This window comes from Acomys minous, assembly GCF_964271855.1.
Source record: "Acomys minous genome assembly, chromosome: 12".
NCBI classification, from domain to species: Eukaryota; Metazoa; Chordata; class Mammalia; order Rodentia; family Muridae; genus Acomys; species Acomys minous.
Window position 1 is genome coordinate 94,965,086 of NC_140493.1, and position 17,576 is coordinate 94,982,661.

The following is a 17,576-nucleotide window of genomic DNA, read 5'->3' on the forward strand; positions in this document are numbered from 1 at the left end:
TGGCTGTCCTAGACTCGCTTTGTAGACCAGGCTGGCCTTGAACTCACAGCGATCCGCCTGCCCCTACCTCCCAAGTGCCAGCTATAAAGACCACTCTTAAGGGACCAGCCACAAGTAGCTTTCCACCAGCCCCTGGAATAAACAAGACAGCAGACAGTGACTTAAATAAAGTTTATTTAAAAGAAAAGAAAAGAAAAGAAAGGAAAAGGTGGTTAATTTTGCAATGTCATGGTTGTAGGACAAAGAAGCAGAATATTTCCTTTCCCTTAACCATGTTACTTTTTTTCTTCTGCACAAAGGTAGCTAGTGATACAAAATCAAGTCAACAAACATTCTCCAAATACTAGGTTTTATAGGCCACATATGGTCTCAGTCATGAATGTCTTTCTTTTTTTAACCTTTTAAAAATGTAAAAAACATTTTAGTTTGCCCCATACAAAAAAGCCAGGGCCAAACTTGGCCTGTGTGTGGGAGTCTTCTGACCCCTGGTATAAAATGATCTTGTCAGAGAAGAGAAGATATTCTCCTGAGGCTATTGATAGCTTTTGCCCAAAGTCAAGTAAAGAAGGGCTTTGTTTACACTAGATTTGGCGGTGACACAAGTAGGCTTGGAGAGTCTCTGTTCACCCTGACTCTCCAGTGTTTCCATTCACTCATTTCATAAGTTTATTAACCACCAACTATACTTTAAGTATCCATATTAGCAAAGTTTCCAGTGTTTTTCTCTAAGAGAGTAATTCCTTCAGTTTCTCTAAACCAGGAATTTTTAGGTCTCAATACTCATGTTGCAGGTATGTACAACCTGTGGTCGAGGACAGATGTAAATTTGACCTAACAGAAAATCGTAAACTTGCTTTAAAAACATTTTTTGCAAGTTTTTTTTTTAAAGTCATGTCACAATGTCGGAAGGTTTTACATGCCTGCAGGATAAATCAAGAGAGGCTTTAAGGGAGCTCATAACCACCAAAACAGAAAAAAATCTAGCTAGCCATGATGTCCTATGCTCCAAACTGACATGTCCTTGAAGTCACAGACTACATGAAAAATATGTAGTTCTCTATTTTAAGATACTGTTTCTCCCATAGGATCAAGTCTTCTTCATACAAGAGATCAATCCCAGGCACTCAGCACAACCACAGCCCGAGCCCAGGTAACACATTTAAAAAAAAAATTTTTTTTTTTTTAGATCTATCACACTCCAAATAACTTCTTCCACTTCTGTAATTTGACATATCAAATCTGGACCTAGGTAAGACTCTTTATTACTATTTCAGCCATAAAGTACTGTTACTACAAGCCAGGTGGGATGCTTTATGCCCACATTCCTAAGGCTGAGAAGCTGAGGCAGGGATACTGCAACGAGTTCAAGGCCAGCTTGGACTATAGGTTGACGCCCACTGTTTTGTCTCAAAACCAAAGCCCACTATATTTTGAGGCAAATATTGCCTCAGAAGCAATTTGCACTGTTAGTTTGTTTTTGTTTTTAAGTCTCAGAAGGAATGTTTCCTTCAGGATGCTAGCTTTCTGAATCCGGCTAATTAGACAAAGTGAGGGAAGACCTTTTTTAAAAACAAGCCAGAAGAGCACAGGATTTCAGTCCTAAAATAGAAAGGTTACCCTAATTCCAGATCTTTGGTAAAGATACTATAATTGATTGCCCACACCACCAAAACCTGGCAATTTTGTAGTTACAAGTGATTGTGATTTTCCTTTTGAACATGTAAACAAGGGAGAAGCCTTAGGAAAATGTGGGAAATTAGTCTCCGTTCTCTTAAATATACAGACACGTTCATGGAGGGGCAGAGTGGCCGAGGTTACCGCTTGCGTTTCCCCGCAGACACACGTTCACGGGTGGAGGGGCAGAGTGGCCGAGGTTACCGCTTGCGTTTCCCCGCAGACACACGTTCACGGGTGGAGGGGCAGAGTGGCCGAGGTTACCGCTTGCGTTTCCCCGCAGACACACGTTCACGGGTGGAGGGGCAGAGTGGCCGCGGTTACCGCTTGCGTTTCCCCGCAGACACACGTTCACGGGTGGAAGGGTAGAGTGGCCGCGGTTACCGCTTGCGTTTCCCCGCAGACACACGTTCACGGGTGGAAGGGTAGAGTGGCCGCGGTTACCGCTTGCGTTTCCCCGCAGACACACGTTCACGGGTGGAGGGGCAGAGTGGCCGCAGTTACCGCTTGCGTTTCCCCGCAGACACACGTTCACGGGTGGAGGGACAGAGTGGCCGCGGTTACCGCTTGCGCTCGCCTTTCTGTGTCCTTTTCTTTTCCTTCTCCTTGCGCTCCTGCTTGGCTAGCTTGTCCTTCTCTCTCTGCAGCTTGTCCTGTTCCTTCTTCCTCTGGGACTCATCACGAAGTGAGTCTCGCTCCAGCTTCCGAGCAGTGACAACATCTACCACATTGGTGTTTCGGAACAGGACTACCTGTGAGTTAAGGGATTCAGGTACAAGTCCCACAGGCAGTAATCCTGCGCTTTGCTCAGTCTGGATGGCCCTCTCTATACGCTGAGTACTGAACGCACTCTGGCTACTCTTAGTCTAGAAACAGAATCTTTGGTCTGGGCTGGAGAGGTGGCTCAGTGGTCCCTTGCTCTTGCAGAGGACCTGGGTTCATGCCCAGATAGCGGTTCATTCCTGTGCATAACTCCAAGGGATCCAGTGCCCTCTTCTGGCCTCTCTGGGCATCGGACATTAGGCTCACAAATACATATATGCAGGCAAATGCTCATATACATAAAATAAAAAGTAAATAAAAGAATCATGAGAATTCATGAGAACTCCTAACGTTACAATTAAACCTAAAATCTTCCTTGGGTTAAAAGAAAAGAAAAATCTGCTGGGCATGGTGGCGAAGGGCTTTAATCCCAGCACTCGGGAGGCAGAGGCAGGTGGATTGCTATGAGTTAAGAGGCCAGCCTGGTCTACAAAGCAAGTCCAGGATAGCCAAGGCTACACAGAGAAACCTTGTCTCAAAAAACAAAAAGAAGAAAAGAAAAAGAAAAAAAAAATCTCATTTGGACAACTAAGCCTGCACTCTGAAATATTTTATAAAATGCTGCCTCATATGCAAGCAGAATACTGTATAAATAATAAATAAACTTTAAAAAGATAAAAACAAAAACCCAAGGACATCTGAGTTTCTACTTACAAATAAAGTCATTTCAATTAAAAATAAAATATCACTCCAAACAAAGTGCAAACAGTATTTTTCCTTCAGAGACAGGGTTTCTCTGTGTAGCTTTGGCTGTCCTAACTCTATTTGTAGACCAGACTAGCATCAAACTCAGGCATCTGCCTACCTCTGCTTCCTCCAATGCTGGGATTACAGGCATGTGCTATCACACCTGGCTGTAAACAGTATTCTATAGCAGAATACTGATATTGAGCCGACGGTAGGTCAGGGAAAAGAATATCACTGTGGCTTGGAAAATGCTTACGTGATTGGCACTGTGAAAATGTTTGGAAGTAATTAAGGTTTATCCTTACTGGTTTTGTTAATTTGACCTTTTTTCTAGAGTTTAAATGAAAAACCAAGGGCCGGGCATGGTGGCGCACGCCTTTAATCCCAGCACTCCGGAGGAAGAGGCAGGCGGATCGCTGTGAGTTTGAGGCCAGCCTGGTCTACAAAGTGAGCCTAGGACAGCCAAGGCTACACAGAGAGACTCTGTCTCAAAAAACCAAAACAAAAAACAAAAAACAACAACAAAAACAACAAAAACAAGTTATGTTGTAAACACTGAACTTATGAGACATGAAATGAGTTTAACAAAAGTTAAAAAACAGGCAAAAACTGTATTCCTTATTTCTTCTAACTTTAAAAATAAAATACCAGGAGCTGGAGAGATGGGTCAGCAGTTAAGAGCAATAGCTGCTCTTCCAGAGGAGGTGGAGGCCAATTCTCAGAACCTACATGGTGGCTCACAACCATCTGGAACTTCAGATCCAGGAGGTCTGATACTCTTCCTGTCTCAGGGGGCATCATGTACACAAATGGTGCACATACAAACATGTAGGCAAAACACTAAAAAAATAAATCTAAGCCAAGGGGATCTCTGTGAGTTCGAGGCCAGCCCGGGTCTACAAAGCAAGTCCAGGACAGCCAAGGCTACACAGAGAAACCCTGTCTGTCTCAAAAAACAACAACAAATAAAATTCCCTCCCAAAAAAACAAAAACAAAGCCAGGTGAGGTCCGTTGTGGTAGTCCATGTCTTTAAGCCCAGCACTCAAGAGAGGCAGAGGCAAGCAATCTCTGAGAGTTCATGGCTAGCCCGGTCTACATATTCAGTCACAGGACAGCCAGAACTACAAAGAGAGACCCTGTCTCAAAACCAAACACCAAACCTGACAACAAAAACTCAGCCAGAAGCCAGGCGTGGTGGTGCATTCCTTAAATAGCAGCACTCAGGAGACAGAGGCAGGCAGCTCTCTGTGAGTTCTAGAACAGGCTAGCCAATAATAATAATAATAATAATAATAATAACAACAACAACAACAACAATCCCCCACTTCCTTTGTTAGGTGTGGGGCATGCTTTTAATCACAGCGTTTGCAGGTGGAGGCAGAGATCAGGAATTCAGTCATCCTAGCATGTTGGAGGCAAGCATGTTGCACTTGTTAACTTGTTTTTTTTGGGGGGGTGGGGGCAGGTATAGTGTTGACTGTCTAGGGCTGTGCTAGGCATGGGGCTCCCAAACTGGCATGACACACGGCTCCCTTGAAGACAGAGGAACCCTGTAGTAGTGACAACAAAATGACAACTGATCTCCAGGGGGGGATCTATGGCAGAACACAACGGATGGACAAGAGAAGGATACATTTGTCAGAACCGATGGGTACTGTTGAAGAGCCCGAATCATTTTTCTCATCTGCTTCAGTGAGTGACGTTAAGGAAAATCAGGTAGAAAAAAGGCCTGCCCACATCTCAAATTGAGTTGAAAAAACATTTACACGAGTAAGAAAAAGTAGGCTGAATGGCACGGAGGATAGGTCACAGGTGTGAGGAAAGCCCAGAGACTCGTTTCCAGTTTTCCTTTGGGATTGTTTTTTTTTTTTTTTTTTTTTAATTCTTTAAGACAGGGTTTCTCTGTGTAGCCTTGGCTGTCCTGGACTTGCTGACCAGGTTGGCCTCGAATTTACTGCCTCCCTGAGTGCTGGGATTATAGGTGTGCACCACTGTGCCTGGCAGCTATTTCCAAAAATCTTAACGTAGGAGAAATGTCTTAAGCCTCTGTAAGATCCACTCTTAGAGGCTAAAAAGAAGGGTCAGGTGATCTGAAAAGCAAGACACTCTGAAGCCAGCACTTGGGAGATGGAGGCAGGAAGGTCAAGGCCAGTCATTCTCATAGCAAGTTCAAAGCCCCCTGGGCTGCACAAGAACACACACACACACACACACACACACACACACACAGTGTAGTTCTCAGAGTGTCCCGGACTTTCAAGAAGTCCACATCCATGGGCTCTATCTCAGGGAAAAGCCCAGAAACTTGTTATGTTTTTTTAAATCTTGGTTTGGTTTTTTGAGACAGGGTTTTTGTGTAGCCCTGGCTATCCTAAACTCATTTTGTACACCAGGTTGGCCTTGAACTCACAAAGATCCGCCTGCCTCTGCCTCCTGAGTACTGGGATTAAGGGTGTGCACTACCGAGTCTGACTGAAATCTGTGTTTTGTTTTTGTTTGTTTGTTTTTGTTTTTTGAGACAGGGTTTCTCTGTGTAGCCCTGGCTGTCCTGGACTCACTTTGTAGACCAGGCTGGCCTTGAACTCACAGCGATCCTCCTGCCTCTGCCTCCCAAGTGCTGGGATTAAAGGCGTGTGCCACCACACCTGGCAAAATCTATGCTTTAACCTCAGGAGAATTCATTCTTTAAAAGCTGTTTTTAGAAGCCAGGCGTGGTTATGCACACTTTTAATCTAGGTGATGAAAGGAGGATCTCTGAGCTCGAGGCCAGCCTGATCTACATGATGAGAATAAAAATAAAAAATAAAAAATAAAAAAATTGGAAGAAAGGAAGTATGATACTACACTATTTATAAAAGTAGCTACAAAGGTTCATCTTGACTGTCAGCCTGACTGGATTTAGCATCACCATAGACACAAACCTCTGGGATGTCTCTGTGGGAGTTTCTAGATGGGTGAAGCCTGAATCTGGGAGGCAACCTTTCCTTGGGCTGCAGTCCTGGCCTGAATAAAAAGGCAAGGCAGGCTGACAGCAGCACTGATTCCTCTCAGCCTCCTGACTGTGGATGCAGTGTAAGCAGACACACAGCCTGCTCCTGCGGCCCTGCTCTCCCCGTCCTGATGGAGAGTATCAGTTCAAACTGGAAGCTAAATCAAGGAGAGCAGCTGATACAGGGTCACACAAGTGCCAGGAACCAGAGCACTTCCCTAGGCAACAGTCCATTAAAGGTGGTGTTTGTTTTACACTGAGGCTTTCTGGAATATACCAACTGTTTGTTGAAGATCCAAGTCCAGTGCCAATCATTCCAACAGCATTTTGTTTTTTCTGGGACGGGGTTTCTCTGTGTAGCCCAGGTTGTCCTGGACACACTCTGTAGACAGGGCTGGCTTCGAACTCACAGTGATCCACCTGCCTCTGCCTCCCGAGTGCTGGGATCACAGGCTACAGGTGTGCGCCACCACGCCCGGCTCCAACATCATTTCTTAAGCTCACAGAGGCCTGTGACCACTGCCATTTTGAAAGAGAAAACTAGGCTGGGGGGAGGGGGAGGAGACTGTGGTTTCTCAGGGGTGACGTAAACTGTCCAACATTCCCAGCGTGAGTTCAAGGAATGGTGCTGAGCCTGAAAAAGGATATTCCTCTTCGTCTGTCACATCGGCATACTGGGCCAGCAGGGCGGCTTTCCTCTGCCTCTCTTCTTCTGAAACCACCCTGGGCTTCACCACAATCTGGGCCTGTTTCTCAATCAAGGTGGCGATGGCCTGCACCTCATCTGTGAGGCGGCAAGACGGAGAGACAAGGAGAGCGTGAGAGAGAGAGAGAGACAGAGAGAGAGAGAACAAGCTCCGTAATCACCAGCCCACCCACCCCATCAGTGTTGGTACCAACCACTCGCATCTGTTGGTCCCTGGAAGCTGAGGACTCCGGCCATCCAGGAGACAAGGAAAAGCTGTGCAGGTGAGGCTTTAGGCCTTTTAAATAAAAATGCTCTAGACTGTATTTTTATTGGGGGTGGGGGGGGGCAGATAGGTGCCCTGAAGTCTAGAGGACCACTGTGAGGAGTCAGCTCTCTCCTTTATGGGGTCACAGGGATAGAAATTGGGGTACCAGGCTTGAGCACTAAACACCTTGTGGAGCCATTTGCCCTAGGGAAACTTTTTACAGCCCCCTATACCCCGGGCTAGAGACAGCTCAGTGGTTAAGAACACTTACTGTTCTTGCAAAGGCCCTGAGCTTAGTTCCCAGTCCCCACACTGGGAGGCTCACAGCCACCTGTAACTGCAGCCTGAGTGGACCCACGGTCTTTATGGACACCTCTACTCATATGCACACAATCACACAAAGACAAACATATACACATTAAAAATCTTTAAAATAAAAAATAAAAAAGAGAAACCAATACCTGGGCCTCCAACTGAGTATATCACACAACTATACTGGGGGCTAACAGTGTATAATTTAGGTTAGGCTCCTTACAAGTCTGGCTTCTGAGTTTTGAGTTCTCTGTGGCTAATTTATCATCCTAATGAGCAGTTGATTCCTCTTTCGTATTCCAGAGTGAAGCGGTCAGCCAAATGTAGCACAGCCTCAACCGTAATTTACAGTATATAATAAAAATGGTGGATGAGAACACGGCTCAGTGGATGAAGGCTCCTGCCTTTAAGACTGACAACCTGAGCTGGGAGTGGTGGTGCACGCCTTTAATCCCAGCACTCAGGAGGCAGAGACAAGAGGATTGCTGTGAGTTCAAGGCTAGCCTGGTCTACAAAGTGAGTCCAGGGCAGTCAAGGCTCCACAGAGAGACCCAGTCTTAAAAAAACAAAAACAAAACTTTAAGTCACAGTAGGACGTGGTGGCACAAACCTTTATAATCCCAGCACTCGGGAGGCAGAGGCAGGCAGATCTCTGTGAGTTTGAGGCCAGGCTGGCTTACAAAGAGAATTCCAGGACAGCCAAGGCTACACAAAGAAACCTTGTCTGGAAAACCAAAACCAAAACCACAACAACAAAGCCTTTACAGTGAGCCTCTGGGTATTTGCTGATGCAAGTTAGCTTAGGCAGAGTGAATAACCGAGGGAGAAAATGAATCCCTGGATCCTTATCAGCTGTACAGGAAAAGGCCCTGGAGGAGGGACCAGGGTCACTGAGGCCAGCAGGATGGCATCTTCTTGACCTTAATTTGATCTCTATGATCCACAAGGTGGACAGACAGATCTAAAACCAAAAGTTGCCCTGACCATGTGTGCGCACGCACGCGTGCCCAGACACACACACACACACACACACACACACACACACACACACAGACACACACACAGACACACACACACACACACACACACACACACAGACGAGTACTTAACTCTACCTTCTTTTTTTACTATGGTGGTGACATTCCGAGTTTCTGACCATTGTTCTACAATTTCCTTACAGATATCAAGAAGGGAATCTTCTTCCTAGGTGGAAAAAGCATGCCAATTAATTCCCTAAAAAGTCTTCAGAAACAACAGCAACCTAAGAAATGCATGTGCAGGACACTGCGGTCCCCACTGGAGTGGACCCAAGGAGAAACCTGGGAAGGCCTCAGACCACAGAAGAAATACTGAGTGTCCCAGAACCCACACCTACTGGTCCGGAATACCCACCACACTGCCCTGTCGCCTCCTTCATTTTTAAAGAATTGAAACTTATTTTTATTTTTTAATTTTTAAAAATATTTTATGAATTTTTTTTGTTTTCCCGAGAGACAGGGTTTCTCTGTGTAGCCTTGGCTGTCCTGGACTCGCTTTGTAGACAAGGCTGGCCTCGAACTCACAGAGATCTGCCTGCCTCTGCCTCCTTAAGTGCTTGGATGGATTATAGACCTATGCCACTGCACCCAGTTATTTTTTAATTAATAATGGTAATATTGTCTACTCTTAGGATACAATATACAATGTTTAGTTTTGTGTGTGGTGTGTGTATGTGTTGTCACACCACGATGCGCCTGCACAGTCAGAGGACAACTGTGGGAGTTGGTTCCCTCCTACCAGGTGGGTCTCAGGAATCAAAGTTGTGACAAGCTTGGCAAAAAAAAAAAAAGCACCTTTGTACGCTGACCCACATCAGTGGCCTGCTACTATGTATAGACTGTGGAATGGTTAAATCAGTCTATTTATTTCCCTAAGTCATTACTTACCAGTTTCTTGTGGGAAAACACTTAAACCTGTCTTTGCAACACACACTGTATTATTACATTGTTATTCACAATAGCCTCCACTCCCTGTTACAGACTGCTAAAGTGTCTCCCCGGTCCCTTGCCCAACTCTTTCTTTCTTTCTTTCTTTCTTTTTTTTCTTTTGAGGAAAACTATTTGCATAGGTCAAAACTCTCCCCTTGTTTCGTTGGGTTTTGTGATCCAGGCTAGCCTCCAACTTGCTAAGCAGCTGAGCTAAGTAGGTTACCCACTAATTCTTGACCCTCTTACCCCATCTACCACGTGCTGGGGTCAAAGGCTTGCATTGTCACATCCACAGTATTTTGTTGGTGTTTCCACAGGGTCACCCTCTGTAGCCCCGCCTGGTCTTGATCTTGCAGCAATCCTCTTGCCTTTGCCCCCCAAATGCTGGGCTTACTAACATACCCCACTATTCCCAGCTCAGCTCTTAATGTGTACACACCGTCTCCCACAAGAACATGAGAGGCAAACCACAGACTCATTGCAGATGCTCTTATTACTTTTTATTAGCAAGAAATTCCTTCCCCCCTGGGACTGGAGAGATAGCTCAGAGGTTAAGAGAACTGGCTGCTCTTCCAGAGGTCCTGAGTTCAATTCCCAGCTCACAACCATCTATAATGAGATCTGGTGCCCTCTTCTGGTGTGCAGTTGTACATGCAGATACAACATTGTATACATAATAAATAAATATTAAAGAAAAGTGAAGAATTCCTTCTCCCGCCCTTCATCCTTTCAGCACACACAACTTTGGTCCAACAACACAGACCCCCAACAAGCAAAGGAAACCGGCCATAGATAAGGAAGGGAGAGGCAAGAGGAAAAGAACAGCCCTGTAAACCAAAGTGGTCCATGCCTGACTTCATCTTAGTCCCCCATCAAGTGTCTGCCGGGTTCAAGGCACAAACGGGAGAGCTAAGAGTTGCTGAAAAATAGCACTTGCCTTCAGGACACTAAAAAAGTGGAAGGTTGGCATATAAGCAGCCACCATAAACACGATACCCTGCTCATCCTACTTGAAACTGCAACCTACCCCTGCACGCCAGAGCGTTTGCCCATGCCCCCTTCTCAGAGCTAGATCTGAGACATCTCACTGGCTGCTCCGATGTTTATACTGCAGGAGGATTACCTCAGTCTTAGTTAGGCTTTACTAACTTTACATAGGACTGCAGTGAGTGGTAGAGGCTTTCCTTTCCAGGATGGCACTCCACAGTGGCGGGGCTTCCTGTCTATTTGGTTCCTCCATATACTTTGAGCCGTATCAAGGAGAAAGTAAGTCTATCGATAAACAAACAAACAAACAAACATACATACACACATGATGCATCAGCCAATCCCCCAGTGCAAGGATGCTGGAGAGAACACAGGGGAAGCATGGGGAAGCATGGGGGAAGCCTTTGCTTACTTCACCCTAACGGTGACCCTACTTTGTTTCTCCGCGAATGAGATTTTCTACAAGAAGTCAAGGGCCTCTGGCATTACATGCAGTCAAACAGAACTGTGAACTGCTGAATATGGATCACATCCTTTGGTCCTTTTTTTCTCTGCAGAGATGTTCTCAGTTGCCTCACCAGCAGGACCCCTGCCTCACTCTATGATTCCTGGCCTGTCTCCCCCAAAACACTTTGCATATAGAAGGGTTTCAGAAAACTATGAGAAAATTAAACACAATATATGAATTTGACGGGGGAGGTGGGGGAAGATTATCCTTTAAATGATTTTCTGTGTGGTTCTTCGAGACAGGGTCTCTCTTGGCTGTCCTGGACTCCCTTTGTAGGCCAGGCTGGCCTCGAACTCACGGAGAACCTCCTGCCTCTGCCTCCAGAGTGCTGAGATTAAAGGCGTGCGCCACCACGCCCGGCTACTTGAAATGATTTTTGTCTTCTGTAATGTATGCAAGAGCCAAATAAGCCAATGTCTCTTGATAATGTTGTCTCTTCTACCAAGAGTCTAGGCCAAGCACTTGCTTCTCTTTATACAGACCCAGACTCCATTCCCACCACCATGGAAGGTACTAGGTACCAGACTTAACTACTTCCTGGAGTCCCTAGGAGCCTCACAGCTACAAATAGAACCCCACCTTCTTAAAATCTGTGCATTGGGCGGAATGAAAGGATTTTTGTACCATATTCCCACGGAGCCGCCACACTGCCTCACAAGCTGTGTTGGCTCTTTTCCATTTAGAGACCAAGCGGTTCTTGCCAGTGGGATCAGAGACAGCTGCACTGGTGGTGTTCTGCTTCCAGAATGCTCGCAATCGATGAACTGAACTCCAGTGCGCATGTCTCTATCATGTGCCCCATACCCCAAAGTACTTTTGGATTGGGAAAACAAAAAACAACAAAACCAAAAAACTCTTCCCTCTCTCCCTTTACATAAATGATGTATATGCATATTAACAGCGATGCTCACCAGACCTTTTGATTCTCCTTCCTGGTCCTCGGATTTAAGGACAATAGATAAACCCATTCTCCAAACCTGCTCACCGCGACAGACAAAGAGCAAAAAGCCTTTGATGGGCAGGTGACTCAGAGTAGCAGCTTGGTTTTTCAGGAGCCCGCCTAAACCATATGTGAGGATCACAGTTTCTATGGTATTTAGTGAAAATGCAGCCAACTTTACTTTTGAGTCGACCGTATTTATTCATTTATTAGATTTCCATTTATTTTACTTTCTGTATATGGGGTGTTCTGGTTCTGCATGTACGCCTGTGCACCACATGGAGGTCAGAACAGGTTGTCCAATCCCCTGAAAGCAGAGTTACATATAGTTGTGAGGCACTGTGTGGGTGCTGGGAATGGAACCCTGGCCCTCTGTAAGAGCCACAAGTGCACACCTTTAACTGGGAAGCAGAGGCAGGCAAATCTCTGTGAACTTTAAGACAGCCAGCTGGGACTACACAGAGAAACCTTGTCTCAAAAAAAAAAAAAAAAGTCCCAGGGGGGTTGTTTGGGGGGGCAGGGGACGAGGACCGTCACAGACAACAGATATAGGGAATCTAATCTGTCTCAGCTGGGACTGAGGCAAGTAGGGATGACCAACTGCCACACAAAGGATCAGATTAGGAAAGTGGCCATCTTGGTCACCTGATACATAAATGCGGCTTTAAATTACAAGTGTCTGAATTAATGAATCTGCCTGTTTGGTTTTGCTGCGGTCTCAGTTTATAAGCCCAAAGTTGGCCCCTCACTTGCTGTCCTCCCCAGCGCTGGGATTACTAGACGACACACGTGTCACGAAGCTGCTTTTGGGTTTCCGAGGCAGGGTTTCTCTGTTTCCTGGCTGTCCTGAAACTCACTAAGTAGACCACAAAGATCCACCTGCTTCTGGCTCATGAGAGCTGGAATTCAAGGCATGTGCCAAGCCCACGAATTAATCTGCTTTTTGTTTGTTTGTTTTGTTTCTCGGAGACAGGGTTTAATCTGTCTGCCCTGGCACTCTGTAAACCAGGCTGGACTCGCACTCACAGCCATCCGCCTGCCTCTGCCTCCTGAGTGCTGGGATTAAAGGCGTGCGCCACCATTCCAAGCAAACACTGTCTCATCCGCCGCCCCACCCAACACACATCAATAATTACTGAATTTCCAAATGCTGCTTACCATAGAAAGATCTCCGTTACCGGTTTACGTATGGGTGGGTACTCATATTACTGAAATAGGAGCCACGAGGGAACTTCCTACAGGCTTTTGCCATGGGACAGCAGTGAGACTAACCCCCTAATGGGCAGACTTCGCAAGAACATTTTGTTCCCCTCTCTGCACACTGATGGGAAGGGAACTGTTAGACGTTTACGATCAAACTGCCATTTACACAACTTCAGAACACGCTCTAGCACATACAAAGGCACCCCGGGGAGCCTGGTTGCCAGGAATACGGGAATCCCATTCCTCCTCTATGCATCTGCAACCTTCCGGCTTCCCAAACCCTGGCTGGGGAGCAGCAAGCCACACCTCCCACGGAGTATGCTTCTTCCCGGTGAAATCACCAAGCCCGCGTGACAGCAACAGGAGAAGAGAGACGCGAAGGAATGACAGGGGTTTCCAGGTGTCACTGTGAGGTTGATGGAATGTGTCCGGATTGCTCTTACTCACCAGGAAAGCAGAGAGGATACCCTGCAAGGCGTCCAGCTTCTCTTCCTCCTCCTCCTCCTGCAGGACACCCAGGATGTAGGAGGTGTAAACGGCTCGGTCCACTCCCAGCGCCTCCAACCGTGTGTCCAGCCACGATTCAAAACCCCCGCCATCGTCTTCACCGACGACTGCCGCGGCCACTTCGCTGGGCGCCGCCATGCTGGGGACAGGGTCCTGCTGGACCCGGGAGTGCCTACCGCAGTGCCTGACGGGCCGCGCCGCTGGCCCAGCGCGCATGCCTAGAGAGGGAGCCTCCACCACGTGCGCGCGCCAGGCTGCGAGAGGGGGAGCCTGGAGCACCCTGGCTCGCCGAGCCTTCTCTGTGTCTTCGCAGCAAGCACCTCTTGGTGTGTGCGGGAGGGGGAGAAGGGGTAGGCGCATGGGCGCCCCGGAACTCCAAGTTTTTAACTTACCCACTGAGCCATCTCCCCAGCCCCAGTTTCCTTGTCTTTCACTTGAACATACAAACAGCTCCTCCTTTGGGTTGTTGGGAAGAGGGCAACGGACACGTCCCCGGGATTTGATTCCCAGCAGGCACAGGGCAGCTCACAAATGGGTGTAACTTCACTTCCCATTTCCAGGGGGATCTGGCACTCTCACACAGACATCCACGCTTGCAAGAGAGATCCTAACGAGGGGACAGAACTCTAGCTGCCTGCAGACTCGCAAGTGCTTCCTCCGCTTACTGCAGAATACCAGGTCTGGCCCGAAATGAATTCCTTCAGTCTACTATACCCAAACCACAGAGGAGGAGGCTGTGCAGGGCCTTTAATCCAACTGCTTCCTTCTCTGGATACTTACTGAACACATTCACCACGACATTGTTACAAGAGTGTAACAAAAAAATCTATGTTCTCAAGGGGTGGGTCAGTCCAATGGGAACAGATAAAGAAATAATAGAAATAATGACAATTTAGTGACGTAATTCTATGTGTGTGGGTATTTTTGCCTGCGTGTATGTCGGCATACCACTTGTGCCTGATGCCCTTGGGGAGGCCAGAAAGGGGGTAGACGGACCCCCCCCCCAATCACAGATGTTTGAGACCTACCATGTGGATGCTGGAAATCAAAGCAAGTTGCTCCGCCGGGCGTGGTGGCGCACGCCTGTAATCCCAGCACTCGGGAGGCAGAGGCAGGCGGATCTCTGTGAGTTCGAGGCCAGCCTGGTTTACAAAGTGAGTCCAGGACAGCTAAGGCTACACAGAGAAACCCTGCCTCAGGAGACGGGGCAGGGGAGGGGAGCAAGTGCTCCTAGCAGCTGAGCCATCTCTCTAGCTCAGAGATAAATGGGGGGTTGTGTGGTGGGAGTGGTATTGAGACAGGGTCATGCTATGTAATCCAGAGTTGCCTGGGAACCGATGTGTTTCTTTGCTTTGAACTTGTCGCCCTCCAGTCTCTGCCTCCCAAGTACAGGGACTATAGGCCGGCACCACCACACCCTAGTTGAGTGAGGCGTTTGGCTGAAGGTTGTGAAGGGATTCCTAAGCTGTTAGGTTACTTTTGCCTGTTGAGTGTTGGAAGCTGGCAAGGGAGGAAGTTGAGGAGCCCAGAAATGTTTCTCAGTGGCGATGGGACTTGAACATTCTTGGAAAATGAATAAGAGAGCCCGGCATGGCAGCTTCTCTAATCCCAGTGCTGGGGAGACTGAGACAAGGAATTGAGGCCAGACCAGCCTGACTGTGGTACAGGAAATTACGAAAAGGTTTTGCTAGGATGCCTCTAGAGACCCCAGTAGCTGGAGCAACGGGCTTTAAGAAGGAGATAGTCAAGAGAAAGGGAGGGAAGGGGGAAGGGTTGTAGAAGGCCTCTCAGGGAATTCTGTACCGTTAGTATTGACAGAAGGTAGATGCAAGGCACTAAGTGGAATGTCACAAATAGAAATACAGACTGTTTACGTTTTCGTGTCATGGCTTCTGAATGCTAGGCAAGAATACAGCATTAGCCAGGGCAGTGGTGGCGCACGCCTTTAATCCCAGCACTTGGGAGGCAGAGGCAGGCAGATCGCTGTGAGTTCGAGAATACGGCATTAAAGTTGAGAGTAGCAGTGCACAAATTTAATGCCAGCATTTGGAAGGCAGAGACAGGGGGATCTCTGTGAGCTCAAGGCCAGGCCAGTGTGGTCTACAATGAGTTCCAGGAAAGCCAGAGCTACATAGTGAGACCCTGTTTCAAGGGAAAAAGAAAAAAGGGGGGACATGCCATTAAAGGAGTTGGTACCCAAAGACTCCCCCCTTTTTGTGTGTCCCCATACACCTTTTTTTTTGTTCTTTGGGTGTTGAGGTTGAATCCAGGCCCTCGCACATGGTGAACATTTGCTCTTTCACTGAACTACATCTTAAGCCTTGTTCTAATCCAGTAGCTGTCTCATAAGTAGGTGCGTGGAGTCAGGGAAGTGTCACACACAAACATTTTCTTTTCAAGAAACAGAAGCTGGGAATGATGGCGCCTGCCTCCGTTCCCAGCACTTGGCAGGTGTGCGGGCGGAGAATCAGTTCCAGGCCAGCTTGAGCCACCTAAACCTCTTTCTAAACAAAGAAAACAGACCTCACAGAGTCAGATGTAGTGTCAAAGAGCAGACGTTTAAAAAAGATTTGTGCGCGTGGGTGTGTAGGCGCCTGGAGAATCTAGAGGCGCTGACTCTCTTGAAGATGGAGTTACTGTTGGATGCGAGCCGCTTGATGTAGGCACCAGCAACGGAGCGCCATCATCTGGAAGAGCAATACACACTCTTAGCCACTGAGCCATCTCTCCTACCCCAAGCGCAGACTCTCAAATGCCTCTGTCCAGTTTTTCCTGACAGTGGCATCTTCCATAACTGTAATACAATCTCAAAACCAATAAAGGGAGGTTGGGTGAGGTGTCACCTCTAGTCTTAGCCTCTCCGTTGGCTGGGGCAGAAGTCCATGGCCAGAACTTAGAGTCCGTCATGAACAACGAATCAGGACCTCTTCTCAAGAAAAGAAGTAGGACAAGTGCGTGTATGTCTGTGTACCGATGTGTCCCTGGTACCCAAAGAGGCCAGAAGAGGGCAGTGGCTCCTTTGGAACTGGAGTTACAGATGATTGTAACTGTCCCTTAGGTCCTGAGAAGTGAGCCTTGGGTCCTCTGGAAGAGCAGCCAGTGTTTGTAACTACTGAGCCATGGCTCCAGCCCTATATTGTAATTGTTACTTTCACAGTAGCATTTGAACCGAGGACCCCACTATGTACATATGGTACTACTTGCAAAAAAAAAAAAAAAATATATATATATATATATATATATATTTTTTTTTTTTTTTTTGAGACAGGGTTTCTCTGTGTAGCCTTGACTGTCCTGGACGCACTTTGTAGACCAGGCTGGCCTTGAACTCACAGTGATCCGCCTGCCTTTGCCTCCCGAGTGCTGGGATTAAAGGCGTGTGCCACCACGCCCGGCTATATTTTTTGAACAAGCTTCCTAAAAACCATGCAGGCTCACCATACTTTAAATGTTAAGAATACCTTCAGTGACCAGCTCACTACAAAAGCATCAATGGTATGTGTCAGAAAATATTCATATATAAACAGAAAAGTAACAAACAGACACTTATAGGAGAAAAATCAAGAGCAAAGGCTATACAGTTCAATGGTGGAACGCTCGCCTAGGTCTAGACCCTAGATTTGACCTCCAGTACTGTAAAAACAAAATATAAAAGAAGAAAATTGTGTGTACATGCGTGAGTGCCTGTGGAGGCCAGAGAGGGAGTTGACTCCCCTGAAAGTGTGACAGGCCCTTGTGAGCAGGCCAGGATGGGTGCAGGGAGCTGAACTCTGTGGACCCTGGAACATCAGGCAAGAACGTGGGTCAGCCTGAGAAGACTCACAAGGATGTGAAAAGGTCAGGGAAGGAACTACTTTGGAGAAAAGTGTTCTATTTCTTTACTTTGTATCTTTTTTAAAAAGTCCTACCTGAGGGCATGGGGAGGCAGCTGGAAAGTACTTTGTACTTATCCTCAGTGGGCTTCTACCCAAACACCCTCCTCCTTGCCAAAACAAAACCCCAACTGTTTGAATCCCTTCTTCCAAA

The 17,576-nt window shown here is 47.0% G+C and overlaps 1 protein-coding gene across 1 annotated transcript; it reads right to left on the minus strand.

Moving 5' to 3' along the window:
• Positions 1–156: 156 nt before the first annotated feature.
• CCDC43 (coiled-coil domain containing 43) lies at positions 157–14,011 on the minus strand. The gene is made up of 5 exons (XM_084748129.1): positions 13,491–14,011; positions 8,554–8,641; positions 6,822–6,957; positions 4,818–4,876; positions 157–2,422 (listed from the first exon to the last, which is right to left on the minus strand). The coding sequence occupies exons 1-5, from the start codon at positions 13,908–13,910 to the stop codon at positions 2,235–2,237; spliced, it is 891 nt and encodes a 296-aa protein (XP_084604255.1). The 5' UTR covers positions 13,911–14,011; the 3' UTR covers positions 157–2,234.
• Positions 14,012–17,576: the final 3,565 nt, after the last annotated feature.

Excerpts from the sequence above, each read along its gene's own strand:
- CCDC43 (XM_084748129.1), bottom strand. The coding sequence starts at position 13,910 with ATGCGCCTACCCCTTCTCCCCCTCCCGCACACACCAAGAGGTGCTTGC. Across the intron at positions 8,642-13,490 it reads GTATCCTCTCTGCTTTCCTG|GAAGAAGATTCCCTTCTTGA; the intron begins GTGAGTAAGAGC and ends TTTTCCACCTAG. Across the intron at positions 6,958-8,553 it reads CACCATAGTAAAAAAAGAAG|ATGAGGTGCAGGCCATCGCC; the intron begins GTAGAGTTAAGT and ends GCCGCCTCACAG.